The 22,699-nt window shown below is 34.3% G+C and overlaps 1 protein-coding gene and 1 pseudogene across 1 annotated transcript; one reads left to right on the forward strand and one right to left on the reverse strand.

Moving 5' to 3' along the window:
- Positions 1-10,369: 10,369 nt before the first annotated feature.
- On the reverse strand, positions 10,370-19,011 carry LOC120135805 (vesicle-associated protein 2-1-like). The gene is made up of 6 exons (XM_039152001.1): positions 18,928-19,011; positions 18,666-18,781; positions 18,429-18,560; positions 17,846-17,915; positions 11,091-11,103; positions 10,370-10,383 (listed from the first exon to the last, which is right to left on the reverse strand). Exons 2-6 carry the CDS (start codon positions 18,744-18,746, stop codon positions 10,380-10,382), a joined length of 300 nt encoding a protein of 99 aa, XP_039007932.1. The 5' UTR covers positions 18,747-18,781; positions 18,928-19,011; the 3' UTR covers positions 10,370-10,379.
- LOC120135806 lies at positions 13,520-15,640 on the forward strand (annotated as a pseudogene).
- Positions 19,012-22,699: the final 3,688 nt, after the last annotated feature.

Genomic DNA, 22,699 nt, shown 5'->3' on the forward strand with positions numbered 1-22,699 from the left:
TTGTGTAAAATATTTGTATTGCAACTATATATATTGATAAATTCATTGAATGAACTCAATGATTAAAGGGAGTATTATTCTCTTTTAAAGTTATGAGTTCGAACAGTTGTGTCTACCAAGTATGCAAATATTGTTAATGATTAAAAAATATTATGAACAAATACTACTTTATAATCATTTCAATATATATATATATATTTTGATAAATGCAATGGTATAATATAACTGTTAGGATTGTATATTTAACCCAAATTTGATGAAGTACAATTTTATACTATAAGCTAAAATTTATCAGAAATATTAATTTATTTAGTATAATAACATAAATTAGTGAAATTTGCAATAATTTAAGTACCTTGTATTCTAAACGTTTATGCATAATTTTATTAAAATTTAATCAACAATATAAAAAAAGATATATTTTTATTACCATTCAAAACTCAAATATGTTTTTATTAATTATGATGTATTTAGCGTTAAACTCAACTCAAAACTAAAATTTAAATTTTATTGATCCTATCAAATTAAATACACAACCCTCCTTCTCAAGGAGGTAAATAATGTAGGAAATGCACCAACAAAACTGTATTTTTACAAGCGGGTTTATCGTTCAAAAGCGACTGTAGTTCGTGAAGCATGACTTTTTCTTTCTTAACACATCAACGGATTAATTTACCAAATCAATCTTCTTAAACACATGTGTCATAACCATTTTTTTTATAAAAACAATTTAATATTATTTAAAAAAACGATTACAACTTTAATTTGGAAAATTTGGGTGATTTTGAATTGATTTGAATAAAATTAAAAAGAGTCGCCATCAACCTTTGGGTTAGGTAGGTCGAATACCTAAAAACGTCTTTTAAAACAATTTTAAGAAAAATCATTTTTTAAGACAAGATTCGGTCTGCGTTACCAAAGATTCATTTAAATGGATTCGGGAGTCGGTTACGTGCGGGGAAAGGTAAACACCCCACAACGCCCAAAATAGGTACTGTGTCGCTTACACATCGTTGTAAATGGAAATTATAAATCGAATATAAAGTTAAATTACGATCCATTTATTGAAATTTAATCAATTTGCTTCGAGTTAATTATTTAAAGAAAATCCTTTAACTCGATAAGAAATCTTGAAATTTGCAATCCTCCGTCGGGAAAGCTATTTCAACTATTTCTCTTTTGTAAAAGAATATTCTACCGTTGATTATGTAAAAAAAAAATTGCGAATCAACTATAACTAAAAACGATGTTTACATACGAGTAAATTAATTAACTAAAACGTGAATTGAATACAAATTAAAAATTTGAAATTTACATTCACATAAAATAAAATAAATTGTCACTTAAAATAACACACATTGCATCGTTTGAACAAATTAATTAGCAAAATATACTCGACTTATTTCAAGTTTCTATGTCGTTAAAATGCCGTACCGGATCACACCACTTCGATAAAGTGGTACTTTCCACGCCCATTCTACGCATACGTGTTCTTGAAAATATAATCGAATATTTCATACATAGATAAAAATATAATGAAAATAAATGTAATTGGAAATACAAAATGAAATATTCACATTATTAAAAACATTATTTACATAATACAAATAACCGAATAACAAGTACAATAAAAATACATAAATGAAAAAATAAAAAATATTCACAAATGTCGGGGATAAATTCGAACATTAACAAAAATACCTAACATATAAAAATCAATGACTAAAATGAAACTATTACAAACATTGGGACCAAAGTCAAGTATCCACAAAAATGACATAATATACATTAGTAGGACTAAAATATAAACAAGGAAACATAGATGCCCAAACAAAGAAAATAAAATAGACATTAAACCAAATATATTAAAAAACAGAAAATGACTAAAATAAAAGCAATTAGAACTTGAAGCCAAAAATTAAAAGATGCAAAGTTATATTCAGTGATAAAAAAAAATAATTACACAATATGAGATCAGATCCAAACATCCACGAAAGTATATAATACAAAAGAGTAAGGACTAAAATGAAATAAACATAAACATAAAAGATCACAAAGTAATTAAACCAAACATCAAACAATGACTAAAATAGACTATATACGAAAATGGTGACCAAATTCAAATAACAGTAAAGATAATAAATGCATGGGATCAGTGATTAAATTGAAATATTTGAAAATATTAAATCCAGAATCAATATAGACAAATGATATAAAAACATGAACAATGACTAATATAACATTTGCAAATTTCATGACCAAATCCGAATATCAAAGGAAAATGCACAATAAACTGAAACAATGACTAAAATAGCATATATACGAATATGGTGACCAAATTATAATACCAGCAAACATAATACACAAATTAATGACTGAAATACAATCATTAAAACTAAAAGGCTCGAAATCGAAATACAATAAATCTCATTTAATGACTAAATAATGCGGTTACAAAGGATCAGGGACCAAAAGTGATATTAGACCCTAAAAACCCGAAACACGCGGGTAAGTTTACAAAGCTGGGAGGACTAAAAGTGTAGTTATCCCATAACTCGAAAACACGGATGGGGTTGAGGCAAAACGGTCGCGTTTCAGGTGGGAATTAAAAGCCCAAAACACGGGCTAAACCTCTCATCTCCCTCATTTCTCTCGTCCAAGAGAACAGAAATGAGAGAGTTTTAAAACTCTCTCAACTTCTTCTCATCGGGGAAGAAAGGACCGCCTCATACCGGCGGCTTCCCCGGTGGTCCACGGCGGTCGGAGGGAGTAAACAGTCCTAGAAGACTCCCTCCTTCACCCCTAACCCGAAAATCGTCCTATCCTAGCCTAAAAACGACCCTAGCCTCCTAGATCTACCACATTACCTTTCGAATATTTGGGAAAAACATCGACTCCTCGGCTTCCCGATCTCTGAGACGAGGTAAGATTTTAATCCTTTGTTGTTTTTGTGGGTTTTGATACCGGTTTTCTCTGTTTTTTTCTCTCAAGGTTGTTTGCCTTTTCTTTCATTTCCCTCTGTTTTTTTTTGGTATTTTCCCTCCTTTTTTTTTCACCACCCCCAATCCCCCAATATTTCTCTCTACTCTGCTTTATGTCGCCTCTGTCTTTTTGTGATTGTTTGTTGCTGATAGATGTTATTGACATGTTAGATTGCATTGGGATATCACATAGATTTCTTTTCATTTTTCTATTGGGTTTATTCTGCTTTCGTTCTGACTGATGGAGTCTCGGTCACTGTAGGTGATCACTGTTCGATGGACGTGTTCTAATCGGCTCCAATGGCGACGGGGGCGAGGATGAAGCTCGGCTGGGAAGCTAAACGATCAGGCGTGCGGCGGCTGTTGAATGATTAGGGATTAGGGTAGAAACCCATATCTACTTAGGGTTTAGTTAGGCTAATTTGGGTCCGAATTTGGGCTTCGGGTTGAGGGTTGCTGGATCGGGTCATGTTCCAACTGGGTTATATTGCTGTTGGGTTGATGGCTGGTCTGTGATGTACTGGGCCTCAATAATTGGCCTGCAAAAATGTAACTTGTAATTTAATAATAAGAATAATAAAATAATAGTAATAATAATATAATAAATAGATAAAATATAAACAAAATAAAAAAGACCCGGACAAAAACGGGTGTCTACAGCTGCCCCTCTTTGCACATTCTTGTGTTAACAAGAATAGGGCAAAGATGACAAGACAACACGTTTTTGTCTGGTTCTCTCCCTTTTAAACTTATAAATTGGATAATGTTGGTTGTTGGGGACGACACTGCTCATACGTGATGAAGAGTTCGGGTCGTTTTAAGGTTAACGCGGTTCCTACGTGATGAGGAAATCTGGTCGTGGGATGACACTGCTCATACGTGATGAAGAGTTCTAGCCATCTTTAGGAAGAGCGATAACACGGTTCCTACGTGATGAGGACGGCTGGTTATCTAGGGGTGACACGGCTCCTACGTGATGAAGAGATCTGGTCGGGGGATGACACGACTCATACGTGATGAAGACGACTGGCCATCTCTAGGGATAATGGTTTCAAGGGAGACCAACTCAAAGATGTGTTTCAATAGGAAACAAACTCAAAACTTGGATTTTGATAAAAATTGTCTCAAGGGAGACAAAATTCGTTTCAAGAGAAACGATCTCAAAGATATTTGCTTTGTTTCAAGTGAAATAAACTCAAAGATAAGTTTTTCAAAAGCAACTGTCTCGAAAGAGACAAAATTCGTTTCAAAGGAAACAACCCAAAGATGGCATTTAAAGGGAATTGTCTCAAGTGAGACAAAATTTGTTTTTAAGGGAAACGTTCTCAAAGATCGGTGTTTTCATGGGAAATTGTCTCAAATGAGACAAAATTCATTTCAAGAGAAACAATCTCAAAGATGTTTATTTTATTTCAAGGGAAACAGATTCAAAGATGGTAAATTTTGTTTCCAAAGAAACAAACTCAAAGATTTTTCAAAGAAACTGTCTCGAGAGACACAAAATTTTGTTTCCAAAGAAAGAGATTCAATGATTTTTTTTTTTTTTTTTTTTTTTGAAAAGACATTGTCATAAGAGACAAACTTTGTTTTTCAGAAAATTGTATCTTAGTGAGACAAAATTTGTTTCCAAAGAAACAGACTCATATTTTTCTTCAAAAGAAACTGTTTTAAGCGATAAAACCTTGTTTCCAGAGAAACAAACTCAAAGATGATCTTGTTTTAAGAGAAAATGTTTCAAGAGACAAAATTCGTTTCAAAGGAAACGACTCAAATAGGACATTGAAAGGAAACTGTCTCATGTGAGATAGAATTTGTTTTAATAGAAACGATCTCAAAGATTTTTTTTTTTTTTTAAAGAAGTTGTCTCAAGAGACAAAATTTGTTTCAAAGGAACAAACTCAAAGATTTTTTCAAAAGAAATTGTCTTTAAGAGATAAAATTTTGTTTCAAAAGAAACAGACTCAAAGATGGATCACATCTTAAGTGAGACCAAATTTGTTTCAAATGAAACAATCTCAAAAGTTAGTTTTTCATTAGAAACTGTCTCAAGAGAGACAACATTTGTTTTTAAAGAAATAGATAGATGATTTTGTTAAGAGAAACAAACTCAAAGATTTTCAAATGAACATATTCAAAGATTTACTTCAAGAGAAACGGTCTCAAGAGATACAAAATTCATTTAAGAGAAACAGATTCAAGATTTTTGTTTCAGAAGAAATTATCTTAAGAGAGACAAAATTTTGTTTCCAAAGAAACAAACTCAAAGATTTTTGTTTCAAAAAAACAATCTCAAAGATTTTTTCACGAAATTGTCTCAAGAGAGACAACACTTTGTTTCAGACTCAAAGATTTTTCACGAAATTGTCTCAAGAGAGACAAAACTTTGTTTCAAAATAAATAGACTCAAAGATTTTTTCAAAAGAAACAACTCAAAGATTTATTCAAAAGGAACAAACTTCAAGATTTTTATTCAAAAGGAACAAACTCAAAGATTTTTTTCAAGAGAAACTGTCTCAAGAGAGACAAAAATCGTTTTAAAAGATTCAAATATTGTCGATTTTGTTATATGGAAATAATCTCAAAAGTGTTTTCAAAAGTGTTTATTTTGTTTCAAATGAAACAATTTCAGGATTTGTTAAAAGGGAAACTGTCTCGTGCGAGACAAATCAGCTTTGAAAATCTCAATTGATATTAATTTCTTTAAGTACAACAACCTTGAAATTTGTATTATGAGAGAAAATGATGTCTCAAGCGAGACGAACTTTGCTTTAAGATATAGTCTCACTGAGACAAAATTTGTTTTTAGAGAAATTGTCTCAAGCGAGACAAAGTTTGTTTTTGAGAAAACGATCTCAAGTGATCAACTTTGTTTAATGTGAACAAATTCGAAATTTGGATATCAAAGGAAAAGGTCTCAAGCGAGACGAAATTTGTTTTGAAAGAAACAAGAATCTAAGGTGAGATTATTTTGTTTTTAGTGAATCAAATTCAAAATTTGTATCTCAAAGGAAAAATGTCTCAAGCGAGACGCAATTTGTTTTAAAATTCTCAAAATTTGTGGAAAAATGTCTCAAGCGAGACAATTGTTTTAAAGAGAAAATTGTCTCAAACGAGACAAAAGAAAATTGTTCTTAAGAAAAACTATCTCTAGTGAGATGACACTTTATTTATTATTTTTTTTTAAAAGAAAATAATCTCAATAGCTCAAAGTTTGTCTATTGATTCCTGCATGTTGAGGAAACGTCTTCAGAAGATCTGATTGTTGACTTCAGGAAGCCAAATATGTGGATTGCATTGTTCTTTCAAGTTGAACACACCTGGTTATTTCCGAGCTCTTATTTCCTGAAAAGATCAGAATGATGCATTTTTGACTAACTATCTTGGATGTTATGATGTCAATATGAATTTATTTGATTTTTTGATTTTTTTTTTTTTTTGAAATTGTCCTCAAGTGAGGAGAAAAATGTCTTTAATACACATGATGATAAATGTTTGATACAAATTTTATGTATCATGTATGTATGTATGTATGTGTATATGTATGTATGTATGTGTATACTTTTCTCGATCTAGAAGGAATGATCACGAGAGCAGTCTTCACTCTATCGTTGATTCAACTTGTCCTATTTCCACCAATGTGTACTCTTACAAACCTTGACCTGAGACCACTTGTTTATTCCATCAAATTTTGCCCTAAAATTTAGCTTCTCTTGCCCCAGCTTCGATCTTGAGCTTCAGATAGATATTTTTTTTTTTTGAATTCCAAGATACGCCTCCAGAGAGATTATCTTGTTTGAAATGTTTTCTTCCTCTTTATTATAGCTATTTGACAAGTGTCAAGATCAATGCTATCTTTGAGAAATGGTTAAGTAAGGAAGGATAAAAGTCTCAAGTGGTTATTTTGGTCAAAAGTATAGTGTTCTCATTTATTTGATGTTCTTTGATCTGATGGAGTAGCTTCTGTACTCAGTTATTGGAAGTGTTCTCTGACTCCCAACTCTCATGTTCTCATTCATGTTGTGTGATGCCTCATCAAGGGATTTGAGCAATCGTCTCCTATGTAATAATCTTCATATTCGAGCCGCCCTTTCAGGTTTTCAACTCGAATCCTCCTTTGGTTTCAAGACGTTACTCAGAATTTTACGTCTTGAACCCCCCTTAGTTATTTTTCTATTATGCATTAAAGATTTTAGAAAACCTTTATAAGTAAAATTAATCCTGATAGGGGGGGAAATATGAGGATAGTCTCTTCCGCTTAGAAATCCATGTATGATTAGAAGGTTGTAAGGCACGTAATGTAGGCCATGGTTCAGGGTTATGAAAGAAAGGGATAAAAGGCCCAAACATGTGTTTTAAGGGTATTTGAACCAAGGATCAATTAACTCTGATGCCTTCAATCTTGTCTTGCTCCATTTGAATATGCTCGTATGAGTCCTTTGTCTTCTCTTGATGTTCTATCTTCTGGTGAACTAATTCTGGATCAATCTCATAGTTTGAAACTTGATGTGCCATTTGAGTCAGGAGACTCTTTGTCTGTGTTCTTTCCTCTTTTTGTTCTTTGCTTTTTCTTTGCTTTTTGCTTTGATTTCTCTTTGCTCTTTGTTTTTTCTTTGGTTTGATCTTTGCACTCTGCGTCTGTTCACCTTTCGGTATCTCATTTGGATCAATTTTCTTCACTCAGATTTCCTTCACATTGCCCCCCCAGTGTGGAGGGTGATCCTTGGTTAGGTTGAATCAAAAGAAAATATCATTCAGGCTCAAAGGGGACACAAGGGATATATTTTCTCCTTTGTGAAGGGATAAAGAAAGAAAGTCGTTCATCTCATACACAGCAGTCCTTGCAGAAGAGGTATCCCCAGGGGGATAGATTTTCAGGATTAATTTTATTTAAATGAAAACAGTAATTAATGCATGATAGAATTATTTTGAATGAATTCCATTTTTATCTCTTCGCTTCTTGCTCTCAACATGTCTCAATTGCTTATGCTCGTCTTCAGAAAATTGATGCGAGATGCCCCCACGTGTCTTCTTTGTAGGAAGGTTTATGTTCAAGTGAACATCTTGTACTCAATGTCTGTAGGTTTTATTGGTAGAAAATGTTGGTTCTACGTCTAAGAAGACGATGATGACTTTATTGGCTCAAAGAAAGGTATGGGTATGACTTTTGTCTCAAAAAATAAATACAGTGTTTCAAGGTGGAAAGAATATTTCAAGGTCTCAAAGAGAGGGAATGTTTCAAGGTCGAAAAAATATTTCAAGGTCTCAAAGAGATAGAATGCCAAAAATTGGTTATTTGGTAGTGACCAGGAATTATTTCGGGTAAAAAAATCGAGAGATTTTATTTTGGGTTTTAGACAGGATAAAAAAAGGTCTAATCTGCAATATGTCAAAAATCTATAATTCTTGAAGAATTAAAAGAATATGTAATTCATTCGATATTCAAAGAACTAAAGATTAAAATTTGTTCAATTATTTAACCTTAGAAGGTAGCAAAACAATCTCTATGGATGCAAGTGGTTGATGCAATGACTTCTCTGGCTTAGTATTAGGATACCCCGAATAAATCATATTATGGATTTTGTGCTTTAGTGTCTTCAGTTCTCGGTGGAATGTCTGGAGCTTCTTAGATGGAAATGTGCACTGGATCAACATCGTAGACCTCAGGGAACGATGACTCTTTTCGAACCATCCTGGAAGACTCAATCGAACAAGCTTCTATCGTGTTGATTTCAGCTTCTTGTTTATATTCTCAATATGGTCACGTGATCAGGATTACTTCCACTGACTTCTCCACAAATTGATCTCATGTTTTTATGATGATGCATATGAAAATGCTTAAAAATATATATATGCAAAAAAAAAAATGCAAATGCAGATGGAAAAATATTGACCCCAACGATGAATATCCTAGAATAGTCTTCACCAGAAATAAAAGTTTTCACATTACAAGACAATCCAATTTACAAACATGTCTTCGCTTAGATGGTGAGCCTGGAATGGATCACTGCTTCATATCGGATCTTCGTCCTTAATAATGATGCCCTCAAGCGCTCTGTAATCTGACTCCGTTAATGCCTCGGTAATGAGGTCGGTGTGTCGCTCTTTGATAACTAGCGATGAAATGATTGTAGATAAGACTCCTGCTAGATTACTCCTTGAATCAGTGGATATCATCTCAGTATTGAATGATGCACGATCTTCGAGCTCACTGCTTCGTCTCGGATCTTTGTACTTAGAACCGATGCCCCTCAATGCTCTGTAAACTAACTCCATCAATACTCGGCTATGCTGAAGTTGTGCTTCATCCCTGATGGTTAACGATGGAATAATTGTGGATGAGAATCTGGATTACTCCTTAGATCAGTGGATTATCATATCAGTCTCGAATGATGCACGATCTTCGAGAAAATCTCATTCTTGTACTCTGGACTTCTTTTTAGCCCTCGATGCATGTCTGTGTATGCGATCGCTTGATTGAAAACTTTATCTCTTCTTGTGAAAATTTTCTCTCGATATCCCCTTACGGATCAACACTTTTGCATTATGATGATGCAATGCAATGCAATGCAAATGACAAAATGACACAAACAAAAGAGAAGAAATAAGTTAGTATACACAAACAAAAGAGAAAATAAGTTAGTACATGTAAAATTGATACAAATAAAATAATTCAGAGATGGATATAACACCCCCGTCATGATATCTACCCAAACATGCTTTCAATTATAACACCTACCCGGACATGCTATCTACCAAAATGATCTATTTCAAGAAATTGGTCCTAACTGCATGGTATCTAGTTCGCATGCTTTATCCGGAAAAAAAAAAAAATTCTACAAATTTAAAGGTTAAGGTTTAGAATCGTTCCTCCTTCGTGTACACCTATTTTGGGTACCTACTAACGGACAAAGGTTCGGTACGACTATACCTAGGGTGATCGTTCGACGATTCACTATGCTTGGTTTCGGCTCTAACGGAAAAAAGGGACTCGAATTGTCCTTGATGTCGGTGCCCCCTTGGGCTGCCAGACCCTCGATCCTCACCCATTACAGGTTTCAAACGGAACGAGTTCAATTCGAGGGGATTCACTGTCTTATACCCGTACGAGGAATAAATCCCTACGAAGGTATAAGGTATGTATCCCATGGGTTTTTGCTAAAACTCATACGAAGAATAAATTCTACGAGAGTGAAGCATTCACCCAACTAATTTGGATCGAAGCTCGTGTCTAAGCTTATGTTATGCCAATGCGAGTGTGTGTGTGAGGAGGATACCTACCTTCAACCCAAAAGGAAAACAAACAAGGAAAAATGATAAATCCTGACAAAGCTGAAAGCCAAAATAAAAGTTAGTATGACAAAAACGAAGCAATTAAAATTTCAATAAACGAATCATAAATTAACTAAAAACTAGAAATCATAATTTCCACCAATGACAATATGTAAACGACATACAGCCTGACTCTCAAAAAAAAGATTCCCCAGCGGAGTCGCCAAGCTGTCATAACCATTTTTTTTATAAAAACAATTTAATATTATTTAAAAAAACGATTACAACTTTAATTTGGAAAATTTGGGTGATTTTGAATTGATTTGAATAAAATTAAAAAGAGTCGCCATCACCTTTGGGTTAGGTAGGTCGAATACCTAAAAACGTCTTTTAAAACAATTTTAAGAAAAATCATTTTTAAGACAAATTCGGTCTGCGTTACCAAAGATTCATTTAAATGGATTCGGGAGTCGGTTACGTGCGGGGAAAGGTAACACCCCACAACGCCCAAAATAGGTACTGTGTCGCTTACATCGTTGTAAATGGAAATTATAAATCGAATATAAAGTTAAATTACGATCCATTTATTGAAATTTAATCAATTTGCTTCGAGTTAATTATTTAAAGAAAATCCTTTAACTCGATAAGAAATCTTGAAATTTGCAATCCTCCGTCGGGAAAGCTATTTCAACTATTTCTCTTTTGTAAAAGAATATTCTACCGTTGATTATGTAAAAAAAATGCGAATCAACTATAACTAAAAACGATGTTTACATACGAGTAATTAATTAACTAAAACGTGAATTGAATACAAATTAAAAATTTGAAATTTACATTCACATAAAATAAAATAAATTGTCACTTAAAATAACACACATTGCATCGTTTGAACAAATTAATTAGCAAAATATACTCAACTTATTTCAAGTTTCTATGTCGTTAAAATGCCGTACCGGATCACACCACTTCGATAAAGTGGTACTTTCCACGCCCATTCTACGCATACGTGTTCTTGAAAATATAATCGAATATTTCATACATAGATAAAAATATAATGAAAATAAATGTAATTGGAAATACAAAATGAAATATTCACATTATTAAAAACATTATTTACATAATACAAATAACCGAATAACAAGTACAATAAAATTATACATAAATGAATAAAATAAAATATTCACAAATGTCGGGGATAATTCGAACATTAACAAAAATACCTAACATATAAAATCAATGACTAAAATGAAACTATTACAAACATTGGGACCAAAGTCAAGTATCCACAAAATGACATAATATACATTAGTAGGACTAAAATATAAACAAGGAAACATAGATGCCCAAAACAAAAGAAAATAAAATAGACATTAAACCAAATATTAAAAAACAGAAAATGACTAAAATAAAAGCAATTAGAACTTGAAGCCAAAAAATTAAAAGAAAGTTATATTCAGTGATAAAATAAAATAATTACACAATATGAGATCAGATCCAAACATCCACGAAAGTAGTATAATACAAAAGAGTAAGGACTAAAATGAAATAAACATAAACATAAAAGATCACAAAGTAATTAAACCAAACATCAAACAATGACTAAAATAGACTATATACGAAAATGGTGACCAAATTCAAATAACAGTAAAGATAATAAAATGCATGGGATCAGTGATTAAATTGAAATATTTGAAAATATAAATCCAGAATCAAATATAGACAAATATGATAAAACATGAACAATGACTAATATATAACATTTGCAAATTTCATGACCAAATCCGAATATCAAAGGAAAATGCACAATAAACTGAAACAATGACTAAAATAGCATATACGAATATGGTGACCAAATTATAATACCAGCAAACATAATACACAAATTAATGACTGAAATACAATCATTAAAACTAAAAGGCTCGAAATCGAAATACAATAAATCTCATTTAATGACTAAATAATGCGGTTACAAAGGATCAGGGACCAAAAGTGATATTAGACCCTAAAAACCCGAAACACGCGGGTAAGTTTACAAAGCTGGGAGGACTAAAAGTGTAGTTATCCCATAACTCGAAAACACGGATGGGGTTGAGGGCAAAACGGTCGCGTTTCAGGTGGGAATTAAAAGCCCAAAACACGGGCTAAACCTCTCATCTCCCTCACATTTCTCTCGTCCAAAGAGAACAGAAATGAGAGAGTTTTAAAACTCTCTCAACTTCTTCTCATCGGGGAAGAAAGGACCGCCTCATACCGGCGGCTTCCCCGGTGGTCCACGGCGGTCGGAGGGAGTAAACAGTCCTAGAAGACTCCCTCCTTCACCCTAACCCGAAAATCGTCCTATCCTAGCCTAAAAACGACCCTAGCCTCCTAGATCTACCACATTACCTTTCGAATATTTGGGAAAAACATCGACTCCTCGGCTTCCCGATCTCTGAGACGAGGTAAGATTTTAATCCTTTGTTGTTTTTGTGGGTTTTGATACCGGTTTTCTCTGTTTTTTTCTCTCAAGGTTGTTTGCCTTTTCTTTCATTTCCCTCTGTTTTTTTTTTGGTATTTTCCCTCCTTTTTTTTTCACCACCCCCAATCCCCCAATATTTCTCTCTACTCTGCTTTATGTCGCCTCTGTCTTTTTGTGATTGTTTGTTGCTGATAGATGTTATTGACATGTTAGATTGCATTGGGATATCACATAGATTTCTTTTCATTTTCTATTGGGTTTATTCTGCTTTCGTTCTGACTGATGGAGTCTCGGTCACTGTAGGTGATCACTGTTCGATGGACGTGTTCTAATCGGCTCCAATGGCGACGGGGGCGAGGATGAAGCTCGGCTGGGAAGCTAAACGATCAGGCGTGCGGCGGCTGTTGAATGATTAGGGGATTAGGGTAGAAACCCATATCTACTTAGGGTTTAGTTAGGCTAATTTGGGTCCGAATTTTGGGCTTCGGGTTGAGGGGTTGCTGGATCGGGTCATGTTCCAACTGGGTTATATTGCTGTTGGGTTGATGGCTGGTCTGTGATGTACTGGGCCTCAATAATTGGCCTGCAAAAATGTAACTTGTAATTTAATAATAAGAATAATAAAATAATAGTAATAATAATTATAATAATAATAGATAAAATATAAACAAAATAAAAAAGACCCGGACAAAAACGGGTGTCTACATGGATGAATTACTAAAGATAAATTTCGAAATTTACGACAACTGATATCATTAACAAATGTTACGTGTCGTCGTTTTGTTGTATTAACGAATGGATTTTCCATTTTCTTGGCATCCTCAGCTCGCTCAAAAACCATTTCCCACCTTCATTCTCATTCATTCTTGAGATCCCAAACAAATCACAACAACGAAAAATGGCAGTCCCCGATGAATTCCGCCAGTCTCTCATTCCTAGCTTCCTCTATTCCTCAACGAAACCACCCTCCGGTTTCGGCATGCCTTCGATGAACCCCAATCACAATCATGTCAAGCCTCGATCACCGTCCCTTTCGCCATCGTCATCAGCCAAGTACTCGGCCGGTCATACAGGGGTCGCTTCGGGTAGGATATTGATACCCGCACCGAAGGAGAAGATCGAGATGTACTCTCCCGCTTTTTACGGCGCGTGTACAATGGGTGGGATATTGAGCTGCGGCCTTACTCATACCGCTGTCACGCCTCTCGATCTTGTTAAGTGTAACATGCAGGTATTCCTTTCTTCCTTCATCCGATCTTGTTGATTCATTGATCAAGCTTCTACTGTTTAACTACCATTATTGTATAGCCTTCAACTAATATTACAATATATTTAAACTTTCGTGAAATTTGTTTTAGTTAAATTTAAATGGAAAAGGGTTCCACTAAACAGTTACGCCGTATCAGTTTTAAAAATGGTTGATTGACCCTTGATGCTTCGGACGAAATATGAAAACAGTCAATTATTTTCAACATTTTATCACCTACATCAATCATCATGAGTAGCTTCATTGATTTAATTATAATTGTTTATGCAAAATTTGAATGCTTTTGAAATCTCAGATTGATCCAGCAAAATACAAGAGCATCTCATTTGGGTTTGGAGTTTTGCTGAGGGAGCAAGGTGTTAAAGGTTTATCCAAGGGCTGGGTGCCTACTCTGCTTGGTTACAGTGCTCGGGGTGCTTGTAAATTCGGTTTCTATGAATTCTTCAAGAAGTACTATTCCGAACTTGCGGGTCCTGAATACGCCTCAAAGTACAAGACCCTGATTTATCTTGCTGGTTCGACATCGGCTGAAGTGATTGCTGATGTTGCTCTGTGCCCCATGGAGGCTGTCACAGTCCGTGTCCAAACTCAGCCAGGATTCGCCCGAGGATTATCAGAAGGATTACCGAAATTCTTGAACACTGAAGGCTTTGGAGGGTATATATCATAACTGTTTATATTTCTGGTTAAGTAATGGATTTATGCTTTTACTTGAAGTGTTGACATTATGTTTTTATACATGTTTGTAGATTGTTCAAAGGAATCGTCCCTCTGGGGAAGACAGATTCCTTGTAAGCCAAACATTTTCCTTTTGTAACTTCTTATATTGTTGTGATGAAATTGAATTGATATTTGTGATAGATACAATGATGAAATTTGCATCTTTTGAGACAATCGTTGAGTTACTCTACAAGCATGCCATCCCCACCCCGAAAGATAAGTGCAGTAAACCTCTGCAGCTTGGGGTGAGCTTTGCTGGTGGATACATTGCTGGTGTTTTCTGTGCTATTGTATCACATCCTGCTGATAACCTGGTGTCTTTTCTCAACAATGCCCAGGGAGCAACGGTCGGCGATGTATGTACAAACCTTATACTCTTTCATTCATCGATATATATGTGTGTGTGTATATTTCACTTTTGACATGATCAACCTGATCTTTTTTGCTTTGGTTTTTTTAATCTGTTGCAGGCAGTGAAGAAGATGGGACTGTGGGGTCTTTTCACCCGAGGACTTCCTCTTCGTATTGTCATGATTGGAACCCTTACTGGAGCACAATGGGGAATCTATGATGCTTTCAAAGTCTTTGTTGGACTGTAAGTTTTTATGATTTACCGTTCCTATAGACCTATCTATAAACAATCAAATGACTTAAATCCAATTCGTTTCCTGCAGGCCAACCACCGGAGGTGGCAATCCGACTCCCACGTCTGCAAAGAAATGAAAAGGACCAGTTCTCGGAGAACAGGATGCAAGTTTAGTTATTTCTTATGTATGAATTTTGTAAGGGGATTGTTCCCCTTATTGAGAAAGCAATAATATAGGGTAGATGTCCACCAACGGCAAGTTTAGAGTATGGATTTTGTTCTTCGTTCTTGTTCTTTTTTTGTAGGCAACGATTCAAGCTGTAACCTGAAACATGTGTTTCAACACGTATGGGACGAATTAAGTTTAATGCTGAATTCTTCTCAATGATTATACTCTTGGTTTTGTATATAGATGAAGCATGTTAGATATTCGACTTTTGAATTGGTTTCAATGCCATTTTAAAGGATGTTTGCGTTGATCAATCAAATCAAGCTTCGGGGCATGACATTGATGAGATTAGCCGAATTTAGTAAGCCTTAAACCATGGCTTAAGAAGAAGGTGTTGGCAGTTGGCAATGAAATATTTGCTTATGAACTTATTATTAGTTAGTCTAACTGGATGGGACGTTAAATCATTTAAGTAAAATTAGATGTTCAAATTTTGATATTGTGAACGAAATAAATTGAGTTGGAAATCTACTCCACGATAAATATCTATATTATTCAATCTGAATTAGTCTATCTAAGAATTAGATACGGATAATTAAACCAAATATGCATATATATTTGCTAATGAATTCAGCCACGTATAAAAGGTATAGGCCATGCTCTAACTGGACTACGCCTTGAACCTGGATCTACAGGGTAAGGGTCTGGTTTGTTTATGTTTGAACTAAAACAAACTCATGGAGTCCATAAATTGATCCAAATTCATTTTCTTTTCAAGCATACAACATGTTTTAAAGTCCCATCAAGAACTGTTTGAAAGATAGAAACAAATGTATGAACGTATTAAAATTATATAAATATACAACAAAATAGGTTTTTAGCGGCGCTTTTTTAGTTCTATAGCAGCGTTTTTAAATGCTTCTAAAAGCTTTCTCGGCGTATATAAAAACGTCGCAAGAAGCGCCACTAAAACTAGCGTCGCAAAAGGTAGCGGCGTTTTGTGATGTAAACGCCACTAATGATCACACATTCTTTGCGGCCTTTGTAAAAAACGCCACTATATACATAGTTAATAGCGGCGTTTTTATATAATTGCCGCTAAATATCATAACATGTAGTGTCATTTTAGAAAACAAACGCCACTAAAGATAAGGTAATTAGCGGCGCTTTTCAGAAAAAGCCTCCAAAACGCCACTACATGGAATGATATTTTGTATAAACGTCGCTATTAACTATGTATAGAGTGGCGTGTTTTACAAACACCGCAAAAAATGTGTGATCATTAGTGGCGTTTACATCACAAAACGCCGCAAAAGAACCTGACTTTCAGTGGCTTATATTTACAATCGCCACTATAGTTAATTGATTTCGCATATATCATTTTCTACTTTATATTACGCAAATTTAATATTCTATATTATTATCTAATAATAATAAACTTAAAATTTAATCACGACACAAATTATGTTGAAAAAAAAATCAAATTTTATAAAATTAAATTAAAATGTAACATAGTTCAAGATTGTTCACTATAATTTATTCTAGATTCTTTCTCTTTTAATAGAATAAAAACATTGTTCACTAGAATAAAAAAGAATCTTCTAGTAGCAATTTTCCTTTTATCATGCAACTTCAGTTGATTCTTTTTATCAGAAATATACCTTCAATTCAAACAACAATGAAAACAATGGATTCATAGACAATATATTACAAGAAGATAAACTAGAAGAAAAAGCATGATTCTAAACAATATTACCTCCTCCAAATTTCTTGCCTTCAGGATCCATATGTTAATGATTCATGAAATATGTACCATCATAAATTGCAAATTTTTTGTCAAAAGTCAAGGAAAATATCCATGAATATCGACTCAAAACATCTATAAAGGTTAAACAAAGATTTACATGCAGCATGCTACCTAGTTAAAATTTACTATTGAAAGTTTGGAATGATAAATTTTGATTGGGGATTTCTGTTATTCTTTTTTTAGCATGTGTGTATAATATTATACATGCTGGTCTTACCTGTGACTTGATGCAGGAAGACCTGTAGTTTCACGGTCTTCCGTAACGGTACAATCACTCAATCAGTATGTGCACTGCAAATGGAGGAAAAAATATCTGCATATGGACACAAGAGACAATGTTATACAAAATTCAGTAAGAATACCAACCAAAGTATACAAAGTTCAGTGGAATCAACATGGATGATAAAAGCGCACACACACACGACAGTTTATTGCGGCAAAAAAAGATTCTACAACAGAGGTATAAAAACGAACCCTTTCGGAGCTCCATTATTGCATTAATTGTTTCATCTCTATTGTGGTTGTTGTCCTGTTATATTAGATTAAAAAAATACTTTTGAATGCTAATCTAATAAGTTAATGAATATACCAGTTCCTGTTGCAGCTGCAGTGTTTGCCGAATGGCTGCATCTCTTTCATCCTTCAGGTGCTGCACAGTCTGGCTCATGAATGCAAAAAGGAAATGTAAAAAATGAAGGCATAAAATCCAGATTCTGGGTTTTCGTTTTCAAGTTACCTTCACCAGAAAATAACAATAAAGTAGAAGGCAAAAACGGCAAGCTTATAACAATCAACCATGCAAATGCGAAAAAACCAGACATGTCTGCAAGGAACTCAAATTATAAGCATACGTAAACCAAACAAGATTAATGCCTTCCTCATCCCAATGAAAATTTCCAAATAAAATAAAACCAGGCTTCAAACAAAATTGGTATCACAACTGCATTAAAAACAAAGAGGTTCGGAGGAGAGCTTTGAGTTGCCTATATCCGTACTGATTTCTAGGTCTATTCCAATTGTCCGCTCAATCAACTGAAACTTTACTGGAAACCTCAAATTGTACTTACATAAATGTCTTGTGAGGTTAAGCGATTGCTAGCATGTGCACATAAATATTGCATAAAACAAAAAACTAATAATAATAAATAAGCAGATCAATGACTAGACTCGCGGAGTTTGAATCAGCGCCTTGTTCTGGATAGCTCTTAAACCCTTCATCTTCTGAACTTCCTCGAGAGGAAGGAGTTACATAGAAAACTTTAAGCTTGCACCCCTGTATCTCCCTAGTGCTATCCTTATTAAACTGAACGCAAAGACAAGGATGACATTCCAAAGATCGTATAGAACTATGAATAGTATCATAAATGTAGTCAAATGAAAAAGTTATTCTCGCTGTCAGTATTCTTACAGCATCAGCCGGGAGATCATCCACATCGGTATTTGAAGGGACTACGGTACTTTGTAGCAGAAATTTGTCTTTGCATTGCATATCTGGAGGATATTCCCGTTGAGCTTGGAGAGTGACTGGGATTCAAGCAGATAAACGAAAATCAGTATCATCCATATAAGAATCTCAACGAACTAACCAAGAAAAAGCAATGGATGGAAGCAGATTGTGAAAATTTTAATTTATAAGATGGTGTTACGACGGAATGATTTATAGATAAAACCTCTAATGACAGATGAATCCAAAGGCTGTACAACACCGGTGTTTGGTTACACAAAATACTTCTTAGGAGAAGTCGTTTTAACCTAACATGATAATGAATTGGGAGAATTAAAATTATACAAACATAAAAATATCCCGGAACAGAAAAGAGAATACACATAACAAGTAATCGGATGCATTTGCAATGGTGACAGAACCTGTGTACCTTAAATGCCACGTGGTGTTCTGTGTTGTTCACCACTTTAAGATCACAAACGCTTGGCTTTTCAAGCTCAACTGAAACTTAAAATGTTAATCCTCAGCTAACTTCTAAATTAGGCTTAATTTTGAATGCTAATCTAATAAGTTAATGAATAAAATACTCTAAAAAGATGTGAACAGAAGCATTTAAACCTTTGAAAACAGCAATGTAGCAGAGACATTCACTTCGAAACTTCAATTAAACCCTTAAATCATCAACATTGAAGCTTGCAAAAGAAGCACATCACTAAGCAAGAACAAGAAACGCTTTGAAACCCCAAATATTTTCAAAGATTACCCTTTCACTAAGACCCAAGTCCCCAGCAAGAGAATTTACAGTGATCAAAAGTTAAAACCCCACAACCCCAAAGCAAAAAAGTGAAATCACAAAGTGTTTCACTTCACTCGCTACTCAAAATAAAGGTCTGATTTTTGTAACCCGCAATACACTTGTAGAAGAAAGTATCAAAATGGTAAAAACCCAACAAAGTTTCCCATTTTTTAACAGTCCAAAAGCTTGTTTTTCCATTTGAAAACACAGACCCAAGAGAAAAATCCGTGAACAGTGAAACATAAGCTATATAGAAACCCAAGGTTGCATTTTTTAAAGAGAAAAACACTGTAATCCATCCCAAGATCATGAATTTCCATCACTATGTTAGCATCTAAACTCTGAATTTTGCAGAAATTGAGTCTTAAAGTTTTAAGCTTTCCAAGTCAAAACAATGGGAGAAAGGTAAAATTTTGTTCAAAGTTACCTCACGAATCATGGCTAAACGTATAGTTCCCTCTTCAACGCGGCCTAACTGAAGCTGAACTTTCTCTCGAACCTCCATCTAACATGCATTTTATATTCAACTCACTCACGCTTCTCTACCAATAAAAAGAATACAAAAATATTGTCAAATTCAAATAAAAACCAAAACCTCGCGAAATTTAAAACAAAAAAAAAAAGGAAAAGAAGAGAAATTGAGCAGTGAAATGAAGGGCGAGAGAGAAAGGTTGGAAGGGAAGGGAATTGGAAAGGAATTGAAGAGAGTAAAAGGGTAAAAATGGTAGATCAGAGAAAGTTCGAGAGAATTCTAAAGCAAGCAGAAGAAGAAAGCTGGAACTTTTAGGTGTTTCTTCTTTTTCTAGGGTTCGACGGAGGAGAATGACGAAGCGATTAAAATTTCCCCCTTTAAAATTTCACCCTTTTGTACTCTCCTTCAGGTTTTTGGGGGTCCGTAGCTGGGCTTCTTTCACTGGATCTCGGGGTTTCATCTTCTTGGATTTGAATTCCAGGTTCATATCTAGAAAAAAATGAAAAATGGTTAAAAAGGGTGTGGGACTTAGAAATCGTAACCTTGCGTCGTTTGTATTTACAAATGCCACAAATTTACTGATAAATTGCGGCATTTATTCTAAAAAACGCCACTAAAGTACGAGTCTTTGGCGGCGTTTGTATAAAAATGCCATTAAAGTACGGGTCTTTGGCGACGTTTGTATAAAAACACCACTAAAGTACGGGTCTTTGGTGGCGTTTGTATTAAAACACCACTAAAGTACAGGTCTTTGGCGACGTTTGTATAAAAACACCACTAAAGTACGGGTATTTGGCGTTGTTTGTATAGAAACGACACTAAAGTCCGGGTAAGTAGCGGCATTTGTATAGAAACGCCACTAAAGTACGAGAATTTAGCGGCGTTTGTGCTTACAATGCCACTAAAGTACAATATTTAGCGGCATTTATACACAAACGCCGCTAAAATATGAGCATTTAGCGGCGTTTGTGCTTCAAACGACACTAAAGTACATTATTTAGCGGCATTTATACAAAAACGCCACTAAAGTATAGTATTTATCGGCATTTATACAAAAAACGCCACTAAATCACAATTATTTATCAGCGTTTACAGCATAGATTTGATGATAATTATACTATAGATCATTAGTATCTTTAAAAGATTACATAAATTATTAAAAGTATTTATATTTGAGATGAACCTGTTGTGTTTCGATATGATTATATTGAATTAATTTCTTTAATATAAAAAAAGGAGGTTTGAGGCTGGTCGAGATAAATTTTATGAAGGAAAGAATAAGTTCGAGCAGAGTTGAATTTAGGTTAAAAAGTATCTAATCTGACCCAAATAATTACTATAATATCTCCACATATATTTATGAATAATTATTATAATGCTTGTATGAGTAATGATCTCTATCACGTCGAATAAAAAAATTATTAATATTGAGTCCGATTGAAAATGAGTTTTTATATCAAAATTCGGAATGAATAGAACATCAGCAAACGTTGAAATAATACAAAATCAAGTAGAAGACTTCAATTTTCAGATCAAAATGGAGACAACTAAAAAATCTTGCAAATATGTACTAGCAAGTACAAAGAGATAATAAACAAGGGTAGAAATGCCAAGGAAGATGTTCATTTTTTAGCTGCCATGTTGACGTTGCAGTTGACAAATCTACGACGCAAATGCAACTTTTCTCGGAAAATCATAAGAGGACAAGCCACTTTTGATGATGGTGATATCGTAAATCTTTGATAGGGTCCAAAGCCGTTCAAATTGAGAGAAAAATTATGAGTTTTCCGCCAGAAAGAATTTGTCAAATCACAGGTTTATGTGTACACAACGCGTTTTGCTGAATAACGACAGAATCATTTTGTCTGCGTATTGGATGTAGATTTCAGTGTGTAAATATCGCTTTTCATTTGATGTTTGTAATTTTGCTTTAGACGTATGTCCAAAAGCCACTAACGCAGCTTTGTTTATTTCCTGGGGAAATCTGTCAAGCATCTTCTGTCTGGGTTTGATGTTTATCTGATATAAACGCCACGAAGTCATTAAACAAATCTACGTATACATGCATGGGATCAAATCTACGTATGCATGCGTACATATCAAATCAAATCAGATTGGTAGACAACTTGCTATTGTTGTTTTATGCGTAAATTTTGTAAGGTCGAAGACAAATAAGCCGTCAATTTCAAACCAAGTAACTGCTTTCTAGCTGTGTATAACAAAGACAAATTGACTATGGAGCAAACGACTAGGTTTTCTCGAGAAGGATCTTAAGAACGAGTTCTGTTACATCCACAAGAAACAGAAAATAATTTCTCTTTTACTAGCTAGTAGCTACTACATGCGAGACTATGATCTATGTGAATCTAGGACTTATATGAACCGTTAGACATGTAGAGCGTATCCTGCAAGCAATCATCAATAATCATGGGTCGATCGTTTACAAATCCTGTGAATCCATCCTGCATATGATCATCAATGATCACGTGTCGGTACACATGATCTCATTTGATGACAAATCAATTCATCCATCACTTCCTACGATGTCCAATCGATATTAATGTCACGATAACTTTTAATCAACACCTATCTTGAGTACGTACACACTTCTTCTTAAAGAAAACTAGACCAACACTACTATATTATCATTCCATCTCTCTCTATTGTTATCGTCTATCTCACCAGTAAAAAAAAGGCAATACATGCTATATTGATTAGCACCTTAATCTG

The sequence above is a fragment of the Hibiscus syriacus genome, unplaced genomic scaffold, assembly GCF_006381635.1.
Source record: "Hibiscus syriacus cultivar Baekdansim isolate YM2019G1 unplaced genomic scaffold, ASM638163v2 tig00110621_pilon, whole genome shotgun sequence".
Lineage (NCBI taxonomy): Eukaryota > Viridiplantae > Streptophyta > Magnoliopsida > Malvales > Malvaceae > Hibiscus > Hibiscus syriacus.

Bases quoted from the DNA above. Each gene is read 5' to 3' on its own strand.
- LOC120135805 (XM_039152001.1), bottom strand. From the start codon at position 18,746: ATGCAATGCAAAGACAAATTTCTGCTACAAAGTACCGTAGTCCCTTCA. The intron at 18,561-18,665 runs GTAAGAATACTG...CTTTGCGTTCAG, and splicing joins ATGATCTCCCGGCTGATGCT to TTTAATAAGGATAGCACTAG. The intron at 17,916-18,428 runs GCGAGTCTAGTC...TTCATGAGCCAG, and splicing joins AAGGCGCTGATTCAAACTCC to ACTGTGCAGCACCTGAAGGA.